This window comes from Myotis nattereri (assembly GCF_964212035.1).
Source record: "Myotis nattereri genome assembly, chromosome: 8".
NCBI lineage: Eukaryota > Metazoa > Chordata > Mammalia > Chiroptera > Vespertilionidae > Myotis > Myotis nattereri.
In genome coordinates this window covers 84,308,166-84,333,416 of record NC_138083.1, presented here as the reverse complement: position 1 = coordinate 84,333,416, position 25,251 = coordinate 84,308,166, and the positions used below count along the sequence as shown (strand labels likewise).

At 37.2% G+C, this 25,251-nt stretch overlaps 1 protein-coding gene across 2 annotated transcripts in view; it reads left to right on the top strand.

Moving 5' to 3' along the window:
* Positions 1-25,251, top strand: part of DYM (dymeclin) — a 252,328-nt gene that overhangs the window by 154,014 nt on the left and 73,063 nt on the right. The window contains exon 14 of one of the 2 annotated variants that reach the window (XM_081097586.1): positions 4,288-4,452. The exons of the other annotated variant lie outside the window; for it this stretch is intronic. Coding sequence (XP_080953712.1) covers positions 4,288-4,452 — 165 coding nt within the window. The remainder of the gene's footprint in view (positions 1-4,287; positions 4,453-25,251) is intronic. 2 annotated transcript variants of the gene reach the window in all.

Genomic DNA, 25,251 nt, shown 5'->3' with positions numbered 1-25,251 from the left:
ATCCCAAAATAAATAGCTAATTTAGGATGCAAGTACTTGAAGATTTTTAAGTCAACAAAGGATTTGATTAAATTTCAAGCATTAATGACAGTAGAAATTCTAATTGATTAAAATGTTATATGTTACAAATCTAGGGAATTTTCTTATTTTGAATTTCTTTAGCAACTGAGATAGAACAAATGACAGAAAAGAAGTTTATATTGTAACCTTTTATCGTGAAAGAGGCCCTTTTTTATTGTTACTGCCATCTCCGTTCCTTTCTAGATCTGGCAGTGGGATATTAGGTCATTTCATCCCTTCTGAGCGAGTACGGGATTGTTCCTTTCAATGTATTTTCCAGTGCTGGGGCCAGTCTGTTAATCCTTTATGCTAGAGATTCCCAGGATCTTCACTGCTGGCAATAGATTTAGCTCCAGGAAAAATGGCTTCAGCTGCCAGTGAGTTAAATGATTCAGGGGTTGTGCTTCCACCACTGTGTGCAGTTTCCTGACGTGCATCCCAGATTCCCTGTGCTTGTTTTCTTGGAGAGCTTTGGAGAGCCACACTGTATTGGAAGGTTTATGCTGTGTAAACTGTGTGTGAGCTATTTTATAAATTTTTTGGTTTGCACAAATCTCTCCTGGAAACTTAATGATATTTAATTCATGTAAATGAGCTAATCAGTGGAATTAAAGATAGGTCTTATATCTGGGGTTGTGTTTTAATGAATGATAATTTTTGAAGTTTCTAACAAAAAGGACTCTTGGTCAGTGATGACTTCAACATTGCTAAATCCAGTGGTCATTTTCCATCTTGCCCTCTTAATTGTATTTAATACTGTTAACTAGTCTTTCCTCCAAAGCAATCTCTTCTCGGTTTCTTCTTTTGTTTGTTTTTTGGCCACTCCTCAAAATTCTATGCAGGTTTATCATCCTCCATCTAGATTTATGAAATTATTAAATGCTGGTCTTTCTCAAGGTTACCCCTAGACTCCCTTCCTTCTCTACTCCTTCTGTTGGTGATCTCAGCCACTCCCGTCTATTCAACATACATCTCCAGGCCAGACCCATCCTCAGACTCCTGAGACCACTTTGCCCAGTCAGATGCTTGATAATCACCTTTTGAGTTCTCAGAGTCATCTCAAAGTCAACATGTCCAAATTGCAAATCTTGCCCTTCCCCAGCCCGCCCCACTGCTCTTTCCTGTTCCCTGCCTCAGTGAATGACATCACCTTGTATGCAAGCCAAAACATGGGAATCAATTCATATGTCTGTTCTTCTTCCAATACCATGCACTGTTCTTGTGACAGCCTTATGTATTTTAATAACACACGCTTAAATTCCTCCTGATTACTCTTTCTCAAAGTCTTCTTGGCTTTTTTACTTATTTCTTCTTCTACACAGCAGCCCAACACTTGCATTTCACGAATCTGGGGCATAGAGATAATATGAATGGGCTTAGGGGCCCTCTGAGGATCTTGAAATTTTACATAAAATTTTGCGTGTATATGACTTGGTACATTTTTCTGAAGGAGATTCATATCTTTTATTAGTGTTTAAATTGGACCCTTAAAATAAAAGAAAAAATCTAGAACCACTTTAAGAGAGTTACATTTTTAAAATCAAACATTCCTGTTGGGACTTTGAATCTTTGGAGGATAATGGCATCCTCTATAATATTTTGACTTTTCATCCGAAAACATGCTGGTATCTCTTCAGTTATTCAAGACTTCTTTTATGCCCAATTGTAAATTTTTATAATTTTTCTTCAATTGGTTCTAAACATTTATTAGTTTAATTTCTTGATACTTTATATCAACCAGTGAATCTGGTAACAAGCTTTTTCTAAAAAAAGAAAACAGGAAGATTGGAAAGGAATACATGGAATATTTTAGATAGTCCATAAATTTAACCTGCTCATCATAATCTCATGGTGGTGGGTTTTTTTTTTTTAAGTTTGTTAAGCACGTAAGAAAATAAATTAGTAAAAAGTTGCTCTGGAAATGTTGTAATTTTATCATCAAAGTGCTGTAAACTACATTATTAGGAGGCCTAACTGGGCTTGTTGTATTTAAGCATCGCTCTTTGCTTGTGGTTTTTTGGATGTCTTACAGAATTAAATGTTGTTCTAGGAAAGAACATTTTCATACTTTACTTTGGTGAAGCATAACCAGATCAAGTAACATTTCAGAACCATACATTGCACAATCTTGGGCATTTTCATGTAAAAAGGTACTAAAGAGATTTTATTTTCTATAAAAATGCAACTCTTAAGTAACAGTGACTGTTTTTTATGGGCTAACTCCAGACCACATTTGCTTATTTCCCACGCTGTAGCTTTTCTAATATCCTAAGCTTTAAATATAGAGATCAGAATGACACTTTAGGGCTCTAGATTTCAATCCTATAATCTTAAAATGGATATTATTCAGTATATTCAGTATATAAAAAAGACTAGTTGTTTTCTTTATGTTTTAGATGAAAATTAAATGAGTTTTTGATGTTTTTATATTGTACTTTTTAAAGAACTTTTATCTTGAAATTATATATATAAAAATAGTGTAAATATTTTTTACTTTCCATATTTGCTGTAATATGTCTGTTTTTTGAAACATTTGAGAATAAGTTTATAGACATGATGTACCTTTAACCATCAAGAACTTCAGTGTGTACTTCTTAAAAACAAGGACATTTATCATAACCAGGAAATTAACATTGAGAAAGTACTATTGACTAATCTGCAAGCACTCAGATTTTGTCATTTGCCCCACTCATTTTTTTCCTAGGGAAAAATGCTTTTTTGCCACCACCACCACCCTCCCCCCAAGTCTGGGATCCAAGCCCAGAATCACACATGAAGTTTAGTTGTCCTCTTCGTCTCCTTTAACTCAGACAGTTCCTTAGTCTGGGTCTTTGAGAATTTGAAGAACACAGAATGGTTGGTTGGTTGGTTGGTTTGGTAAAATGCCCCTCAGCTTAGATTCGTTTGATGATTCCTCAGGATTAGAGGGAGGCTCTGCTGTGATCAGATCAGGAGACACATGTTGTCTGCTTTGCTGTTCGTACTTGTAACTTGAGCATTTGTTTAAGATGATGGTCGCTCACATTTTTAAATAACACAGTTTTTATGTTTTCTTAAGTCTTATTTTCCTTTGGTGGATTGAGTCCTGGAGTCCTTTCCAGGACTCAGTTAAAATATCTCTTTATAGAGTTAGGAAGCCTCGGGACCTGAGCATGACAGAATTGTTGGTGGACAGGATAGTCAACATGTCACTCATTATCTTTATTTTGCAATTTTACTATTTTTTATAGGGACATTGTGAGCCCTGATTTTAATTAATTACCACAATAGAATGTGGGGTCAGAAAAATAACTAGGTCATAAATGTGAAAGGGTTTTTTCAAATTTCTTCATATGGCCAAAAAGCATAACAAAAAGTTTTTAATTAGTTTTTTTTTTTTTTTACTGTCGCAGTGGTTTTGCCTCTTCTAGAATGTCATAGAGTTGCAATCATACAGTATGTAGCCTTTTCAGATTGGCTTCATCCACCTGGCAATATGCATTTAAGATTCCTCTATGTCTTTTCATGGCTTGATAGCTCATTTCTTTTTAGCTTTGAATAATACTCCATTGTGGGGACGTACCACACTTTATTTACCCATTCACATACTGAAGGACATGTTGGTTACTTATAGTTTGTCAATTATGAATAAAGCTGCTATAAACATTTATGTGCAGGTTTTTATGTCAACATACATTTTCAATTCATTTGGCTCAATACCAAGGAGCATGATTGCTGGGTCATATGGTGAGAGTATTTTAGTTTAGTAAGAAAACCATAACTCTTCCAAAGTGGCTGTTCTGCTTTGCATCCCCACCAGCAGTGAATGAGAGTTCCTGTTGCTCCACATCCGCACCTGCATTTGGTGTTGGCATGTTCCAGATTTGGGTCATTCTGATGGGTGTGCAGCGCTATCTCATTGTTGTTTTCGTTTGTATTTCCTTCATAACGTGATGTGGAGCATCTTTTCATATGCTTATTTGCCATCCCATATATCTTCTTTGGTGAGGTGTCTGGTTAGGTCTTTTGCCCATTTTTTAATTATGTTGTTCATTTTCTTTCTTTTTTTTCTTCTTTATATTCTCTTTTAAGAGTTGTTTCCTCCCCCCCCCCCCCCAACCCTCCTCCCTTTGGTACCATCTAGTGAAAATACTAGTACACAAAGCTTTGAGGACATTGAGAATGATTTATTTTTTCAAAGGAAAACTCCTTTCTTTCTGTTTTTCTCCTTTTACCCTTGTCTTTCAGTTATACCTGCCGCCACTTGCGGAGATATGTTTATGTGTTGGACAAACTGTGTTTCCCCCACTCTCACTGTTCTACGCTTCAGCATTGCTTCTCGAGCCTCAGTGACAATGGAGAGGAACTCTGGTCTTTAACTTGCTCTCACATTCTCAGATCCTATGCTTCCAGGTTATTAACCTCTGCTGTCCATTTTCTGCATGCTGCATGCTGTGTATGACTGGTAATTGCATGTTTAAATGGGACACGCCAATTAAATGATTGAAGAGGAAATTTATATTTGAAATGATACTAATTCTTTAAAACAATAGCTGGGATTTGTTTGCTTACAAATGTCTTCTTAAGTACTTCATAGTGTGTTTCATGGGAGAGAGAAAAGCTTTCAACCACAGAGTTGTCATGTCAACTTGAAAGAACTTTTCTGTACTTTACTCCATTTGGAAATCTTTGGGTTTAATTTATAATAGTTGGGAGTGCTCTGGTTTCTATATGAAATAGACCCTACAGTTGCTGTTAATTGCATATGAATTTTGAGTTCTCTTTCTTGCTCTGCAAGCACATCTGAGAGCTGGCTGTGAGGTTCCACCCAAGTTTCTATCGAGGCTCATTCAGCTAAGCAGATGTGATTTTATAAGAAGGTAGAAATTAGCCATTGGGGTTTTATATTTCTCACTCATTTTATTTACACAAAGAGTAGGTATAAAATCAACAATTTGCAACGTGTCATGGGTGAGTGTAGAGTAAACATAATGATGGTGGGAGTAGTAAGAAGGAGGGGCGCCATCGATCTCAAGTGTCAGAAAAAATGTGCACCTGCCGTTTAGTGTGTATCATGCCTCAGCATAGAGGGGCAGTATGGCATTACTGCTTTGTACTTTGTAGTTGACATTTTTTTTAAAATATGTATTTTATTGATTTTTTACAGAGAGGAAGGGAGAGGGATAGAGAGCTAGAAACATTGATGAGAGAGAAACATCGATCAGCTGCCTCCTGAACAACCCCTACTGGGGATGTGCCCGCAACCAAGGTACATGCCCCTGACCAGAATCGAACCCGGGACCCTTCAGTCCACAGGCTGATACTCTATCCACTGAGCCAAACCAGCCAGGGCATGTAGTTGACATTTTAACACACATTTTCTATAAATCAGAGATGACTTATACTAGCATGATACTATTGGGCCTGAGATAGGAGAAATCAAGGAAAAGTTTAGTGTTCAGATCATCCCCTCCCTTTTAACGGTGTCACTTCTTTGAATTACTATTAACTCGGGGCTTTGGTTTGTTGCTGCCTGATGCTAGAAAGCTGAGAGAACATCGGCAATGCTTTTCAGTTATTTTCTGACACGTAGCAATTAGAAACAGTATGTTCTCTTGTTATAAAATTAAGCAGGTAGGGGCATAGAACTCATAGAATCTATTGAAAATTGTGGGTCTTCTTTTCAAAAGGCAAAAATAGAAGAAGTCTCTAAAGTCAGAGTTTACATGCAACTGCTATAAAAGAGACTGAAAATGTGAGCTGGGATGCCCATATGTAAGATAAAAAATGGCAGAAAATAGGGGATTGCTATAAAGAAACAACTACCCAAAGTCACCAAAATGTTAATATCTTGGAATTTATCCTAAGGAAAGAACTCAACTTAAGGAAAAAATTATATTTAAGAACAAAATAAGGAAATGACCAAGTAAACTATAGTTTCTCAACTCAATGGAATATCATGCAGCCATTAAAAATCCTATATAATAGCCGAAACCGGTTTGGCTCAGTGGATAGAGCGTCGGCCTGCGGACTGAAGGGTCCCAGGTTCGATTCCGGTCAAGGGCATGTACCTGGGTTGCGGGCATATCCCTAGTAGGAGATGTGCAGGAGGCAGCTGATCGATGTTTCTCTCTCATCGATGTTTCTGACTATCTCTCTCCCTTCCTCTCTGTAAAAAATCAATAAAATATATATTTTTTTAAAAAATCCTATATAATAAAAGAGTAATATGCAAATCGACTGAATGGTGAAACGAACAGTTGCTGTGGTGCGCACTGACCACCAGGGGCAGATGCTCAATGCAGGAGCTGCCCCTTGGTGGTCAGTGTGCTCCCACAGGGGGAGCTCTGCTCAGCCACAAGCTGGGCTGGCTGAGCGCAGCGGTGGTGGCGGCAGCACTAAGGATATCTGACTGACAGCTCCCATACTGCTAAAGGGTGCAGGCCGGGCTGAGGGGGTCCCAGTCCCGTGCCCCCCCCCCCCCACACCTCCAAGTGCACAGATCTCATGCACCGGGCTTCTAGTATTATATAGAGAAAAAAATAAGTAGAAATATGGAAAAAATTTTATATGATAAGTGTAAAAAGTATATAGTACTATTAAGCCAAATGTATAAAATCATATCCATATGGACAAAAACTAGATAATGTATAAAATAGTTGTGGAATATTAGTAAAATATACATAACATTTCTTCTTTAAATAATTTTAAATTTATTTTTTAGGCATTTAAAAGCATTGTATACATTTAAATTATAAGTTTCTCCTCTCCCTTTTCTTTGCCCTCCCTTCACTGCCCAAGTTAAATACACGTTTTTGCCTTTTCCCCTCCTTCCAACATAATGTATTATCATTTTATTAATCGGCAAAGAGCTGAAATGGTTAATGGGAATCTTCTGATCTGTGGTCCCAGAAGATTTTCCCATGGCTTATTTTAGAATTTTTATAAATTCTTTTGTCTTTCTTTTTAACTGAATAGGTCTATAATTCTAAGTGAGCACAACATTAAATCTTTCCCTAAACTGTGGCACTTTCAAATTTAGGAGTATTTTTTACCTATGTGGTATGTCTCGAGTTTTAACAAATCACATCGGGTGCCATTTTTTGCTCTGAAAAGATTGCATCTTCAGTCTAAACTAAGACAGTGCTCAAATGAGTTTTCTCAAAAGAGTTTTTAAAAATCCCTAGAACAGTCTTGTCAGAGTATATGCCGCTCACTAAATCTGTATTGAATAAATATTTGAAACCATAGTAATAATTTTTCATATGATGCTGTCTTAATAATTCTGTTGTGGCTGTGTGCTTTATTGATTTCTATGCCACTTCTGTGGCATAGAAATGAAATGTATTATCCCGCTTAAACCATTATGGTTTCCTTTTGAGTTACTTATTCACTACTCGATTCTGTCATCAAGCTTCTTCCTTTTTCTGTAATGTGTTCAGTCTGAAGATTTACTACTTTAGTACTCAGTGCCGTGTAAGTCAAAATAGAACAGGTAAATTCAGATCAGAAAACTTGGGAAGAATAAACAATAGGCAATTAATGTTTTTTTAAAAATCACTTTTCTATGTATTCACTATGTTTCTTGGTTTGGGGATTTGGAGTTTTATTTTTCCATCTCAAGAATTACAGGGATGAATTACTGCTGTGTGTTCTGTGGAAGCCAGGAGGGCAAAGCTTGACAAACCTAGCTGCCGTCTTCGCTGGGTCTCAGCTGAGGTGGACAGCTTTGCCCCGCCCCCTTCTCTTGGCATGTGTGACAGCATGTTGCAGGCTTTCTTCCCACCTTTTTTGCATTTCTTTGTGGGCTCGATTGCTTTAAATACTGGAATTCCTTCAAGTTTGATCCTAAGGTCTTCTCTTTTTACTTAAATTCTCACCTTGGGCATTTTCATCTCTTTCTGTGACTTTTCATGTCACCCATGTGCCAGTGCTTCCCAAATTGATAACTCCAGCTGAAATTCTGAGCTCAGTCCCATATTGTCAGCTACTGTCATTTGCCTTCATGTTAGCATCTCCACTCAGACCTCTCACAGTCCCCATCTCTCAGGTGAACTCTTAACCTTCCTCCACAAACCTTTTCTTTCAGTCTGCTCAGTAAGTGGTGTGTCTGTCCATCGGGTTGCCTGTGGTCATCACATGAGAATAATCAATATTTTCTTCCCCCCTTACCCCCCCATGTCCATCTTCATTCCATCCATTTCAGTTCTGGATCCAAAATTTAAATGGAATCTCTCCTTTTCTCTGCCCCTGTTGCCAGCCCCTCTCCCTCAGATCACCCTTATCTCAGACCTGGACTGTGAAGGCCTCCCGTCCTGTTCACACCTCCCTCACATCACTCCCATTCCTGACTCCTCACCTAGCAAGCATCTTCAGATCCTGGAAATCACATGGTCTCTTCCTTGGTGAAGACCCTTCAGTGGCTCCCCTCTGCCCTCGGGGTGGTACATTCTCTAGCTCACAAGTTATCTTTTCCTGTTGCTGACCCCTTCTCCATCTTAGAGCTTTTTACATGTTCTTTCCTGTCTAGATTGTTCTTTTCCCTGCTCTGTATTTCTTAACACTTGTTAATTCCTCAGACAGGTTTCCCCTTCTCCCCAAACCTGTTGTTATCCTCCTATATAATAAAACCCTAATATGCAAATCGACTGAATGGCAGAATGACTGGTCGCTATGACGCACACTGACCATCAGGGGGCAGACACTCAATGCCTCCTAGTGGTCAGTGTGCTCCCACAGGGGGAGCACCACTCAGCCAGAAGCTGGGCTCACGGTTGGCGAGAGCAGTGCCTCTGAGGCAGTGCCAAGGACAGCTTGGGGGATGTCCACTTGCCGGCTTAGGCCCGCTTCTGCCCAGCAGGTGGACTTCCCTTAGGGGCCCCAGACTGCGAGAGGGCGCAGGCTGGGCTGAGGAACCCCTCCAATGCACGAATGTCGTGCACCAGGCCTCCTCTAGTACTTAATATGATGTTTTGTCTCACACACATGTCCTTTCTTTTTCTGTCTCTCTCCTAGAGTAGACATAAGCCCACAAGGGAAGAAAATGTGTGCTTTTTCAATCCATCAATCCCTAGCACATATGCAAGCAATACTTAGATACACAATAGGTGCTTCATATTTGCTGAAACTGAATGATTTTAGTTTATTACAGGTAATTTTTTGCAGGCTTGCTTAGTCTAATAATGACCACTTCTTCAGAGGTTACTTGACCAGAAGCTGTAAGATGGCTATCCTGTTAAAATGCTACTACACCTCAAAATAGCATTCAAAATAGCATCATTAGATAATGAAGTATTCTGGTTATAGTTTCCATAGATACGTAGTAAAATTGCCTGGCAAAGGAAGGCTCTTTAATTCTTGAATATATGGAATTGCATTGCTTAGCCTCTCAGCTAAGTATTTTACACTTGTTTTTATCTTTATGATAAATCATAACCATCAAAGCAATTTCGGCATGCTTTGAAAGATACCTCATAAAAATGCAAAAATAACATTTCCTATGGCCACTCTAAATAAGCAGAAGAAATTCAGAGGGAAAAGTAAAATTATTTTATATTAAATTTGCCTCTTGAAATTTAAATACAATACTGGAAAATTAGTCCTAAGTAGGTTTTTTTTTTTGCATAAATAAATTACAGATGCTAGCAGCTGTAATAGTAGTAACAGAATGAAATTTTAGAAATGTAGATAAGGATTAAGAAAGTATATCACAATATGTATTAAAAATTTTAATGAACTTTTTTAAAATCCAAAATTACCTAGTGGAGAAGGATACACATTTATTATACTACTAGAGTCCCAGTGCACAGAAGTCATGCAGGGTAGGGTCCCTAGGCCTGGCCAGCAATCAGGGCCAGTCGGGGCCTGCCTTCCCCGGCTGCTGGCCCAGGGCCTTCCTTCATTCCGCGCCACCCCCTGGTGGTCAGTGCACGTCATAGCGAGCGATCAAACTCCCGGTCGAGCTCCCGAGGGGACACTTTGTATATTAGCCTTTTATATATATAGATACCCAATTGGCAATGTTTAGTAAAATAATTTCAGTATCTATATATATAAAAGCCTAAGTGACCTTTATGACCGGACAACTGGACGACTGGCCAATAGCTGTGATGTGCACTGACCACCAGGGGGCAGACACTCAATGCAGGAGCTGCCCCCTGGTGGTCAGTGCCCTCCAACAGCCCACCTCCCACAGTCCGCCAACCACCTGTGATCCCTCCCTCCAGTTGGCCACCCCGATCGGGACTGGGTGAGATGGCCCTGACCGGCCCCAATCTCCCACCAGGCCAGGGGACCCCACCCATGCATGAATTCGTGCACCAGGCCTCTAGTGTTACCTATAAGAATATTGGTAAGGTTTATTGAAGACCAACAGTAACATGAAAACCCGACTCAAAGTAAATGTTACACTGGCCTGCCATAGTGATTTGCACTGAAATGTCACTGAGTTATACTGTACAATTTATTGGTCAAAGGGAAGAAATTTAGATTAAATCAATAAATACGTATAACAAAAGATACTTATTAAGTAAATTTTAATGTGCAAGAAAGATGAGAATTTTGACATATGGAAACAAAATAAGAAAGAAATAATCTTAGGAAACCACAATATGAAATTCTTAATGGTACTAGATCTAGATTTCATTGGTAAATGAGGCACTCAAGTCTTAGCTGATGTACCTATGGGTGTATAAAAGTAACCACAGTTCCTGACGATGAACACCCTAAATAAAAAAATTAAAATTTCTCAGGAAGTTTAGACTATGTATGGAGGATTTGGAATGGCTACAAAGTTCTCCCAATTGGATGCTGTTCCCCTACGGCTTCCATTTGCAGGGAATTTCATGTACATATTCAGACATGCAGACTTGCATAACTGCTTATTATAGAAATATTCTTGGTTACTAAATGTCTAACAGACTTAAACATACAGCGTTTCCCGTATATGGAAGAAAAGTGATTCCACCCACTCTCCATGCCTTGGCACGTCATGATGCCAGCCCTTACATTTATTTGACTTCCAGAATTTAAATAGGCGGTGATGTAAATCAAAAGTTAATGTTTCACCTACTAGCACTAAGTAACTAAATCATCATGCTCAGGATGAGAAAAGTAAATCCTTTTCAATTTGGTCAAAGTAGGAATGGCATTACCCTAATCCTACCCCTCTGAGTTAGATAGACAACGAAATGATTTATTTCTATCTTACAAAAGAGGAGGAAGCAAAGGAGAATAGAGAGAAGCTAAATGTTTTGGCAAAGATCACACAAGCTAGAAGTCAAATCCAGGTTTCTGGAGTTCCTGTTCTGATCAAAGTTTCATCTTATTGAATGTCACAGCATTATGATGTGAGATAAATGCATCTCCCCATACGTGTGCCAAAGGAATTATTCTCAACAGATAGCTGCTTTTATTTTATTTTTAATTTCACATATTGAGACTATAAAATTTTATTTTAATCCTGTTACCTTTTAAATCTCCATCTTACAGATTTGAGCTGGAATGGGAATTGAAGAGTTACTAATTTTCTTGGGCATTTTCTATGCACGTTCTTATATCGATCTTAAACTAGAGTCAGATATGCTCCAAGAGATTGCTTGTTTCACACAACAGCTCTACAAACTAGCTTCTATAAGAGGCAGGTCATTAAAAATTAAATTTTAAATGAACTTTAGATGTACTGTATAGATTTCCTAAAGGCTGTGTGTTAGAGAGAGTGTACATATAATTTTCTTTGTCCAGTAGTGGTGATAATAGCTAATATTTATTGAGCTCTTACTCTGTAATGGACATTCTTCTCATTATTAACTATTTTATTTTAATCCTCAAAGCAACTCTGTGAGAGAGTTAATATCATTACCCCCATATTATAGATGAGGGAACTGATACACAGAGTGATTTACAATACCTTGCTAGAAGACACCAAAGCCAGTATTAAAAACCCAAATATTCTGGGTAAAAAAGCCACACTTTTTAACCTTATATTGCCTCCCAAGAAGCCTTTTAATAATAACATGATTTTATTAAATAACTTTGCCCTTAAAATAATTTCAACCCACCTTAGAGCCAGCTACAAGCCTGATATTTGATGATTATACACTTTTAATATTTGTGTTTAAATTATTGAACTTCTGTTCTCTACTTACAATTTTAGTTGGAGATACTTTAAAAACTGGCTAGTCCTGACCTGTGTGGCTCAGTTGGTTGAGCATCATCCCATGTACCAAGAGGTCACCAGTTTAATTCCCAGTCAAGGCACATGGCAGGGTTGCAGGCCCGATCCCTAGTGGGGAGCATGCAGGAAGAAGCTGATCAGTATTTCTCTCTCTCTCTCTCTCTCTCTCTCTCTCTCTCTCTCTCTCTCTCTCTCTCTCTCTCTCCCTCTCTCTCTCTCTCTCTCTCTCATCAATAAAAACATATTTTTAAAAAATTAAATTCAAAACTGGCTTAAAATTGAGTTATAGACTGTAGAAACAAGAAACTCAAAGCTGTATTATTTGGTCTCAATTCTATATGTACCATTTCATCAGGTTTCTACTCTCCAAACATGCAGTGTCTCTTTTTCAAAACCACTAATCCTTATAAAAGTTCCCAGTGTTGTATCCCAAATGTCTAAGTTTGGTTTTAATTTTTTATATAGGTTTGATTTTTTTCCCCTTCAAAGTAATAGTGGTTAAACACTATTTTTAAAAGGTTTTAAACCAGCTTTCACAAAGTAAACATTGGCAGATTTTCAGTTAACCCAAAGGATAAGTTTTATATTTTACTTATCACTGGGAAAAGAAGAAAATGAGATCAGTTCACTACTGAATATAATTTCTAATAGTGACTAAAACTCTTATGGCTTCCTTGTCATTCCTCTGTTTAGTGACTAGCAATTGTGTCATTCTTCTAACTTTAAATAAACAAGTAAGCAGAAGCTACTCTGGGGAGTTAGAAGTATAGTTACTATTGATATAGGTATGTTTTTATACAGATCACATTAAAATAAACTTTTAAAATGTTATTTTTAAGTTTATTTTTGATGTATTTAATATTGATACTAGTAATTCCTTTTCCTAGGTGCATTTATTTTCAAGTAGCACATACTATAAGTCAATAGGAAGTTCAAGTCCCTGTTATTCATGACAGAAGAATTCAATATGTAGGCTCTATATCCTAGCACTCAGTGGTGTGGCAGCCTGAGAATCTGGGCAGAGAAAGCAGTTAGGTCTTATTACGGGGGGGGGGGGGGGGGGGGTCCATCTTTTAGATTCATGTAAATTTAGTTCTAAACTTAGAAAATCACATTTAAAGATAGTGATGGAACTATGTACAATGATATTTTAGTATCTTTTCTGTAAAAACTTGGAAAGTTTTTTTAAAAGGGTAACAAATAATCTAAAACCAGTGAGTAAATAGCTGCAGGTAAATTTGTTTCTAAGAATTCAGTTAAAAAGCACATTTGGGGAATACTTTTCATAGTTAACTGATTGTCTGATTGCCTCTGGATTCCTCTAACTGTCCTTAAATGGTCAGGTCAGAGAGCATCATTGTGGATTAAATTCTGGTCAGTAAAACAGCGGGCAGTCATCTGTTCTGTGGGTTTTCTCATTCTTGCTTTTTCTTGTTTTGCATAACAATACATTACTCTAGCAGGCAAGATATTGAGGCAATGTGTTGTGACACCTAGTTTAAAGGAAAGAAAAGAGCTTTGATTTTCATTAGTTTAAAAATATTCCTTCTCAAGAACCACTGTCCCCTGATTTCTGTGACTAGTGCTAAACAGCAAATGTAAGAGGTATCCAGGCTACCAAAATTTGCCTAGCTGTTGGTGTGACTATGGCCAGAGTTTGTGGTATTTCCTGTTACTGTGGTCTAGAGAAACTGCATTTAATCCTCGCTGTCTGGTTCTCTATCCCTCCCTTCCCCCTGCAAATATAATAATGATAATTGTAACCTGTTTGTACATTGAATCTGTGCACATAAAGAGCATGTGGTTCCCCTGAGAGATGATTCACCTGAGCTAGAATCATGGTGTGAACTCAGGCATTACAGACCTGCAAGTGTAAGTCACTGAGGCATCTTTTCTTTAAGTGAGACCAAGTCCATCTGGCTTTAATTTGCAATGCCTTTTACCATCAAAATGTTGGTTGCTTTGTTCTGCTCTAGGGGGAATGCTACCCCAAACAGTACAATGACCTCTTAAAATTATTGCTTTATTAACTAACTCAGCTCTAATGTATCTGTAGTCTTAGGTTTGAATTTGTTGGCACATGACTTAAACCACTGCTTTATGTATATTGGGGAATGTACACATTTATTTGAGTCTATGTTCTTTAACTTTACGAATTAAAATGAACAAGTAGTCACCTCAGAGGGTAATGTGGCTTTGTTTGTTTACAACATGTGGAAATTTGACATGCCTCCTCATAGCAGAACTGAAGAACTCACTTTCCCAATAATGTTGTGTTCTTTAGTAGAAAGAAGCTCTAAGTATTATCTTGTTATTCCTGATCTGGTTCTGCAGGTGTTTTGTCTGATGTTGTGTGTTTAGAGAAGCCGATTTTCCCTCTTACATAATCAAATGACATTTCTTCTGATGATCTACAGTTATTTTTCTTGCCTATTAATATTTGTTGCTCAAACATTTTTCTGAGTTTAGTTTTCACTATATTATTTTTAGATACATTATCTCTTTAAAATATCTTTTTGATGTTCTATTTCAGCTTTGAATTTTAATCCATTGCTTATTTTAAACAAACCATGATGTTCAAAAACTACAGTGTTATCTAGAACTAATTATCTTCTTTGTTGACTATATAATTCTACTAAAAAAACATAATGCCTTAGTGATGCAGGTGGTTGGGGGACCTGGGGACCCTGGGGTCCATGGCCTACTTTGGGTTCTTGGCTTCCTGAAGGAACGAATTCAAATGTGAGCCAACATGGAGTTTACAGTGAAGTGAGTTTATTAGTGAAGCAGTGAGACTGGGCTGCTCCACAGACAGAACAGCTTTCTGTTCAATAAGGGGGAGCATTCAGGGTCTTCCTGGGAAAGGGATGGAGATTTCTCATAGGAGCTCCATCGACCACTGTGTCCTTATATGGGCTCTGCTCTGTCTCATTAATGAGATTTTATCAGACGTTAGTTCATTAGACTAATTCACTGAATCACTAGTCTCTGACCTAAAAGAGATGGCTTTTCACGAGCCACTTTGTTTTTCTAATTTTTCTCTGTAGCACATATCATTGTCCTTATTGTCACTGTGGACAGACAGACACTGCTCAGAATTGGACAAGTTGTAGATGATAGGAGCGGGGTAAGACCAGGGTTCCAGTTCATCAGTGTTCCCCATGAGACTTTGAGTAATTTTTTTAGATTGTATATTCCCAATGACTGTGGTCTTCCTTTTGACAATCAAATATCCACATCTGACTATTTGTCCCTGTATCTGTACTATTTGAAAGCAGTGGTTGTGTTTATAATTTTTAGATCCCTCTGGATGGTCCTTCCCTTTGGTTGTAGATATATCTTAAGTTCTACTTTTAAATTGTAAAGCTTGTCAGGATTCACATTCTTTTCGATGTGCTGAATATGGTGAACCTCACAGCAGTGTAACAACAAACACATTTCAAATTTGAGCCTCACAGTGGTTGATGTGATGGATTCACTCTATAAATAGGACAGGTGGGTGGGTGGGTGACCTCAGGTAGACTTCACTGATAAAGTGACTTTTTAAAAGTGATTTGAGGACAGATATTTGATGGATTAGTGGGCTGTTCCAAGTGAAGGGGGTGGCATGAAAGAAGATATAGGCAGGAGTAGGCGAGAAAGACAAAGGGTTCATTTAGGAGAAAAGAATGGGGAATGGGACAGCATGTGGGAGGAGATGAGATCAGACATACGAATTGGAAGAGAGTTGTGGAGCCATTGGAGAAAAGTTATACTTTAAATGTTGAGAGAACCAACAATCTGATTAGAAGTGTGGTGAATTTATACCCCCAAACTAAGAGTGATAGCAGTTTAGTATGTTCCATCATTTAATAAGAAAGACAGTGAATGGGCAGAATAAAAAATGAAGTTATTATTAATTAGGTGACCATAAAATTTATTATTCAAACCAGGATTCTATTTAATAGTTCCACTGGGACAAATTCATAAATTGGGACTTGCTGGCCAAATCAAGACATATTCTGGGCATATGGTTATGCCATTATTATTAATTATTTGGATCTCATTAGCATTTCATAAAGAAGAAAAATTAAAATCCTGAGTTTTTAAAGGGATACATAATATTTTTTAAAATATATTTTTATTGATTTCAGAGAGGGAGTGAGAGATAGAAACAACAACAATGAGAAAGAAACATTGATTGGTTGCCTCTTCCACGCTCCACACTGGGGATCGAGCCCACAACTCAGACATGTGCCCTGACCAGGAATCAAACCGTGACCTCCTGCTTCCTAGGTTGACGCTCAACCACTGAGCCATGCCAGCCGGGCTTCGTAATATTTTTTAACATTCTTTTTTTAATTGAATTTATTGGGGTGACATTGGTTAATAAAATTATATTTAAGTGTCAGATTCTGGCCAGGACTAGTGGGACTCGTCACTAAGGTTGACTTACAGACGTTGGCGTTTTCATGGCAGAGTGACCTGGTGCTTCGGTGTGGAGACAGGCTGCCTAGGCTTGAGTGCTAGTTCCCCACTGAGAAGCTGGTGGTCTTTAGCAAGAAGGTGGCAATAATAGGGAATCCTGCCTCTGGGCTGAGGCCAGGTTTAAATGCGATAACTAACGTATGATAAGATAACACTTAACACAGTGCTAATGTCACATACTGAGTACCCAAATTCTGCTATTATTATTTTTCCCATGATTACTACAATTACTTTATTTATTGGTGGTTAGCATGTTTTCAATTTAAATTAAAGTAATAAGTACTTTAATTTTTCTGGCGTTCCTGGCAGCTTTTTGCCTTTTATTTGTAGTGATAATTCAGTCTGAAGGAAATAAGTTTAGCAAATTATTTTCCGTTCCAGCTTTAATATGACACAGTTCACATCTCACTTTCCATCTACCAGTTCTCACTTTTCAGAAGTAGATAGGTTTCGCAGTTATATTGTTGAATTATTGAATATAGTAATTCTCATTTTGCAGTCTAGTCAGTCTTAAAAGATGTTTTCAGCAGCATTATGTTATTCAAATCCAGTTTCTGTTCTGCGCAGATTGATGGCTGAAGAGTAATCATTTAATTTTCTGTTTTAAGTAAAAAAGCTGAAACTTACTTTTTCTCTAGGAGTGGGGGTGGGGGTCTTGCCAAATAAAAATAATGATATGATTTAGATCTTCCAAGTTTTAGATAATCATTTAAAGAGATGCATGACATTGTTGTTGATAATTCAAGTTGAACAAGCTTTTCCACTTGTACTTATTATTTCTTTTTTCTAGAATACTCTTTCCCAGATACCCGCACAACTCGCATTCTCACTTTTTTTAGGTCTTTGCTTAAATGTCACCTCCTCAGTGAAGCTGTCTCCTACTGTCCCATCCAAAATCAGAACCACTCTCCAGCACTCTTCATTTTTCTTTATCTTTATTTTAATAAATGACAGTTATTTTAGAAGTACTGTGATAGTTCTCCATAGCTATAAGATAATACATTATTGGAGTAACTATCAACCTTACTCCTATAATGAAATAAAAATTTGTGCTTCTTGCTTTACTGGCTTGGCTCAGTGGCTGAGCGTCGACTCATGAACCAGGAGGTCACGGTTAGATTCCCTGTCAGGGCACATGCCCGGGTTGTGGGCTCCATCCCCAGTGGGGGCGGGGCGTACAGGAGGCAGCCAATCAATGATTCTCTCTCATCATTGATGTTTCTATCGCTTTCTCCCTTTCCCTTCCTCTCTAAAATCAATAAAAATGTATTTAAAAAGCAAAAAAACTTTGTGCTTCTCTAATGCCTCAGTGACCCAGGCGTCAGGGAACTGAGCTTTCTTTTAGAATTGATTTGCTTATAAAAGGGGTTATGAAATGTTGAATATTCTTGGTTTGAAGTGAGTTACGGTGGCCATGGCTAAGATCAAAATGGCCATACTCTTCAAGTACAGCCTTCTGGAGAAAAGGCAAATATATATATATTTTTCAGCAGAAGAGAACGTTTGCATTGTTGGTTCTGGAGGCCCAAGAACCCTAACCTGCCTTCTAGTTGGGAAGAGGAGCAACCTCATCTTAACCACATCCTTATGTGTATTAGACATTTTGAGCTGCCATAACAAAATGCCATAGACTGGGTGGTGTAAACAGCAGAGATTTATTTTCTCGCAGTTCTGGAGACTGGGAGTTCAAGACGAAGGTGCTGGCAGGATTGTTGTCCAGGAAGGGCTCTCCTCTTGGGTTGCAGCAGCTGTCTTCTTGCTGTGTGCTCATGTGGTCTCTTCTGATATGTTCCTGGAGAAAGAGGAGGAGCTCTTTGGTGCCTCTTACAAGGACAGTAATCCTATTGGATCAAGGCCCCACCCTTTTGACTTCATTTAGCCTTCCTTTCTTCCTTACTCGAAATCCAGCCACACTAGAGATTAAGAGCTTTACCATATGAATTTTGGAGGTCCACACACATTCATTCCATAACACACTGCATCCCAAATCACTTCTGCTTGTCAATTTAGTTCAATTAAACAAACATTTTTTGAGGGCCTTTTAAACACACAGATACATGCTAAGTACTGAGGAGGCAAAAGTGAATTATTCCATGCTCAAGAAATTAGTATTTTAGTGAGGGAAGTAAGCATGGATACAACTAACTAGAAAAATGTGGTCAATGTTTTCTCTAATTTTGAAGGGTGAGTAAAAATTTACTAGGCAGATTTATGTAGGAAAGAGACGTTTAGGCCAGGAGGTTAGCATGAGCAAAGGCATGGTGTGTTCAGGAAGCGATCATTGTGGATAATGTGTCAAGTAAAATCGAGAGTGGTAGACTTGAACTAGAAATTAAGACTGCTTTGTGGTGTTTGTTTTCCCTGAAGGTGTTATAACATTATCTGAAAAAGTGCAGAATACCTAATACGTTGCTTTCTGTAATGAAGAATAATGTTTTAGTAGAGTAGGAATGATTGGCATTTATCTACAAGAGACTAATTGTGCAAATAAAATACAGTGGTACAAAGACTAAATGAAAATACAACAGATCAAAGGATGTGGGATGCCACTAAAGCAGTATTTAGGGGGAAATTTATAGCCTGAAATTCCTATATTGGAAAAGAAGAAAGGCCTCAAATCAATTATCTCAGCTTCTTCCTTAAGAAACTAGAAAATGAAGAGCAAATGAAACCAAAATAAGAAGACTAAAGACAAGAGTATAGAGCAGAAGTTGGTGATATAGAAAACAGAAGAGCAGTAGAGAATATCAATAAAACCAAAAGTTCATTCCCCAAGATCAATAAAGCCAATACACCTCTAACCAAGATTGTGTGTTGAGTAATTTTTTATTATATCCCAGACATGTGAGTTATTGTGGAGACTCTGGATTCTATTATAAACCAACTGGTCTGTCTCTGATAGGACAGGGAATAACATATTCTCCTTCCTGGGGAATCAGGGATTAAATTGAAAGGCATTTACATAAAAATCAAAGATTTTAAATTGGACCATAAATACAGTACTGGGCTATCTCAAAACCATGGTGTGCCAGAGAAACAATTTTCCATGAGCTGAAATCATCTGAACTACCACTTCTGCATTTTCCTGCCAGAGCACCTCTCTTTCTTCTTGAACATCCATCTAACCCCCACACCTTGACTCCAGATGCTTTGCTCAGCTTCATGACATGTGGCGTTTCCACTGAGTCTCCCAGATAGAAACTCTGTACTGGCAGCTGGTGGTCCAGACTCAGCCCAGAGAGAAGCTGAGTATTGTTTGCACAGTATTGTTAAAAAGTCAGAATTTGTTGTTAACAGATAACCGTTTCGGAGCTGGGATAGCTGGTAACCTAGAGCCCATATTCCTACATGCCAAAAATTAATTGGAACTGACCAGTGGCCTTTTCCTTAGTCTTCCTATTAAGAGTGTTTACATTCATTTTCTCATTTAATTATTACAGCAGCTCTTTATTTAGCAGCTGTCACCGTCATCATCACCGCATCCAAGGAAACAGTCTCAGAGAAGTGAAGCGCCCAGGTTCGTTCCCTCAGGTGGTTAGTGGAGGACTAGTGTTTAAGCACAAGTGTGTCTGCATTACCCAAAATTCCTTTCTTCATAATATTAAAAAGGAAGTTATTTTTACCTGTCACTTCAGTTGAAAAAATTATTAATGTCGATAAATATTATATGGTGCCAGCTATAGAGCCCTGGGCTACGAGTTGGTCACATTATTTAAATTATGCAAGGTTAAAGAATCAATTCATTCGTCACTTTTTTTTCCTAAATTGCTTAAGACTGGATTTAATCTAGGCTACTCTCTCTTTTCTAAAATGTTGACATTTGTTGTCTATGCTGCCCAAATAAGTTACCTATAAGCAATTGAGGAATATGTTCATTTTAACACTATTTTCTATGTAAATACGTGAACATGATTCCCTTCCATAAGAATAACAAATCATTGCTACCAGAGAACAGAGATAGGCACTGATGCTTTTGGTTTTCTGTTTTCAGAAGGAACACAGAATTTAAACTCCACTTTGAATAAAAATTATCCATGATTTAGATAACAAGTTGTATCTTTCATCAAGAAACAAATGTCTCTTCCTCACAAAGACAGACTTGTATATCCTAGCTAATAAATATTTACTTTTGGTCTGAACAGATTAGATTCTTTCATCCCAGACTGTTTGTGTCTATGTAAATAGTATTGTTATCAGGCTGGAGCTAGTGTTTTCAGGTTTCCGCACACAGACTACTTGACAAATAATTAAATACAGTTATTACATAAAAGTCCATTGGAATTAGCCCTTTGTATGCCATAAGCGTCCATAGCTGCAGGTGGCGGATTTTTAATATTAAAATTCAAAATATCGTGGCGTGTGGGGATGGTTTCCGTTTTGGATGCGTGGCAGTTAACTGGTTAAATACTAACTTATGCTGTGGGTTAATGCATATGTGTGTATAGGTCGTGTACCTTACTCTTCGAAAAGTAAGGAAAGTATTGTTAACCCTTCCCACTTTAGCTTAACTTTTAAAAGAAATTAAACAGATCCATGTTTGTAATAAAGTATCCTTTGCCGAAAGCTTTCTTTTTTTGCGAGAGGTGGGGATGATGGTGCTCGTGGTAAGAGAGCACCTTTTACTGCTTCCCTCTTTGCTTGTTGAAGAATGAGCAAAATATCAAAGCAGTTAGGAACAGCTTAAATGGTAGACACTTTGATGTCAGATAGACCTTGAACAAGCTACTTTCCCTTCGTTTCCTTCTCTGTAAACTATGGCTAGAAATGCTACTTACAAATTCCCCTTGACAGTAATTCTGTAAAGGCCTAACCCTGTACTTGGGATGTAATAGGCACGCTCTATGGTTTTGTCATCCTCCTCTTAACCATCATCAACAAGATGACTACAGTTTTTACGGACATGAAGACATATTGTGTGGCAGCCGTATATTCCAAGGCGAATTTTGTGGTATATGATTTGTAAACAAATGATAGAAGCACATTAGGAGAAATTTAAGTATTCAGTGTGTCTGGGAATTTTACAATACGTTATTTTAATTGGGCGCCGTCCAAGAGACAGAATCATGGATACTCTCTGAGCCTACTAAGTCTGCACTGAATATTGGTCAAGTGTCCTTACCAGTTGTAATGACAGTTCAGTGAAAAACCTGTGTGTGGCTCAGAGCTACCAAGCTTCAGACTTTAAGTAACTACAGGTAGCAAGCTATAGTTCAACAGTAGTTTTGTACCTGAAGACATTGAGGTGCTAATGGAATGGAAGGAGCACTGGATTAGGAGTCAAAAGATGAGGATTATTCTACCTGTCAGCACTCAGCATCACCTTGGTTGTCTTGCTTTTCCTCAACGCTGAAAGTGGAGGGCTGGAATACATCTTTAAGATCCCAAATGTAAGGTGCATTTGTAATAGGATTGCCTTGTACAAAAAAATAGCTTAGAGCCAGCAGAGGGAGCACAAAGCATGAATTTATGCCTGGATCTTAGGAAAATTGGGGAGTCATATGTGGTTAAACATTAACCACAGTTCTTTAAAGACAGGAGATTATTTCTTATCAAGTTATGCCCAACTTGATTTGAGCTATAATTTTGTCCTGAAATTGTGACATTTTTACAACTACTGATAAAATTTTACCTCTGTAATTATTGGTAGTTAAATAGAGCTGTGTTCTAAAAAGACATTTTAAAATGGTTATTCCTGGGGAACACTATGGTTTATGTTCTGTATTGTTAAATATATTTTAATTTAAAAACATTTGTAATTTTATCATATCAGAAATATTCTGGTTGATACTGTAGTAAACTCTGTTGTTTGGACTTAGCTCAGAACTAAAAGGGACTGTAGCTTCAAATATTAGAGGCTTTTAAAATCCTATTTAAGTGATACCTCATTTATCTAGCATCCCTGGGAATTATGGAGTTCCACATATTTTCCAGATAACAAAAGTATGTTTTATGAAAGCACTATCTTAAAAAAATGCTTTGAAAGTATTTCAGCCAAGACATCTTGCTATTGCAGACGCACAAGTTTTGTAAGTACAAGACTTGGTGCATGTTTGCATCCATTTCTGGAGGCTGCAGGGATGTTGCCATGCGCTTGGACAATTGTACTAAACATTAACGGAATGCTGAGTTTGCTCCTACTTTGATCTCAAAACCCTTTTCTTGTTTGGGGGGCGGGGGGGGGGGGTTTCACTATTAAATGTTCCCCATTCCCATATATTTCCATCCTGGTTTCCCCTTCTTCGTTAATTTTATTATGTAGGAGTTTTAGCTGAGGAAGGTTATAACTTAGCTTGTGTAGAGTTGTGTTAAATCAGGTTAATAAGACCTAGAGTTGAATTCACAGCTCTCTCTTGGGCATTGATAACCACTTCATGCTAGGAAATCTTTCTCTGTGGTCTGGGTTTATGTCTTTAGACATGGGAAAGGAGGCATATTTAGTTTGTTGGGTTTTCTAAAATGTATTACCTGTGAAAGATGTATGAAAAGTAACTCAAAATTAGGGATAGTTTTTCTTTTGAGATAAATTAAATTACCAAGGTTTTAATTTACTTAGGTCATTCTTACTAAATAGCATTTCTGACCAAATTTAGTCAAAATTAGAAAAATCTGTTTAATAATCCTTTTACTTATTAGATATTTTCCCACTGACTTACTTTAAAGTTAAAAACAAAAAATTTGCATGAATGACTGTGAAAAATAAAATTGTCTTTAAGCTTAATGATAGATTCTCTTTTTTCACTCACCTGTGTTTTTGTTATAACTACCAGGTCATACATTGACAAGTCATGTATTTTAGCTGTTATTTTAAAAATATTTTCACTCATCATAATTACTGTAACATTGTTTTTAAAGTTAGTCATCTTTCCATTTTCCTTCTATGTCTTCCTTATTTAGTTACATTAACCAGGAGAAATTCAATTCCAGGTATATTTATTGCTTTCCCTTTTTTGTTTGGGCGTCCATTTATGCCTGAGTCTTGCCAAATACTATGCTACAACTGACCACCAAAGTTATTTGTCTCAAAAACTTCTGAAATTTCATTTATTCCAAGAAATGTATTGAAACCAATTAGAAGACTCTTACTGATTTCCCTCTTTATACATTTCCATGTAAATTTGCATCATACACTATCCTAATTTACTTTTACCTTTTTACTTCCATCACCTTTAAAATAATTTGTACATTAAAAAATATATACCCCCGAATGCACTTCAGTATTATGTTCAGTAATTCTTTTAATCAGCAGTTTTTACTTCAAGGAATAGTCTCTCCCCTCTAGTATACTAAAAATTGTGTACAAGGGCATTCATTGCAGTGCTATTTGTAATACAAAAAACTGGGAACATTATACTGATTGATAGTGAACAGGTCAAATTATGGTATATCCATATTTTATATTAAGTAACTCGCACTAAATAATTGTTTGTTGACTGAATTAAGGAATATATTGTTAAGTAGAAAAAGTGCAGGTACAAAACAGTTTATATTTTGTGGAATAAAAAGATGGATGTAAATGGACCGTATTCATTAATTCTTGATGCATATAACATTTCTAGAATCATATACAATAAACTGCTAACATTACCAGTGGTTACCAATGGGTCATAGGAACGGGCTTGAGTAGAAAGTACAGTATTTACTTTTAACTCCAAAAAGGAAAAACAAAGCAAAGCAAGACTAACTTCAAATGGCGAAGACCCAGAAAAATAAAATGATTGCAAAAAATGCACATACCCTAATTGGTTGGATCTTGTTTCCCACTTCTTTAGATAGCATTCTCAGCCCACTCTTCTTACTTTCCAGTTTGCCTCTGTGCTTTGCCTTCTATTTAGAAATGCCTTTTCTCTTGCACAAATCTTTTTCCTTCAAGATTCTATTTAAGATCTAATGCCTTCATGAAACTTTGCTAGACTATTCCATTTCAAAGAAATCTGTCTCTTAGACATATGCTTAGTTTTAATCAGTATACAATTTCACACTTATTCATTCAGTAATTATTTCACCTAATTATTTTTCTTCTAACTGTATTTAGGTATAGATTTACAGAAGTTTCTTGCCTCTGTTAATTTGCTTTGTATAACAGCCAGCATTACCAATCAGTGTTTAAAGAATTTTTTCTTGATAATGTTAAAACTTAATCTGGAAAGAATGCCCAGTAACCTTGTCTTCAGTGAATATCCCATTTAAACCATCTTAAATAGTTAGGGATTTTCCTAAAAAGATATTCAAAGTAACATTTTATTAGCAGGATATCACTAAGACGTACTAGAGTAATGTTTTTGACATTTAAAAAAAATACTACAAATTATACCTCAAATTTATATGGAAAAATACATGGAATCAGATTTGCCTATATTTTTAAGTTGTCATCTAGCCCAACGAGGAACTCTTTACTCATTAGCTATAGTAGATTTAATATCATAAGCACATAGTTATGTATACTTGAAGCATTCAGGATTGTTTTGTCTTCTTGGTGAATTGGCTTTTTTATCATTATAAAATCTTTCTATCTGTAATAATATTCTTGTCCTGAAACCTACCATGTCTAATATTAATAGAACCACTCCAGC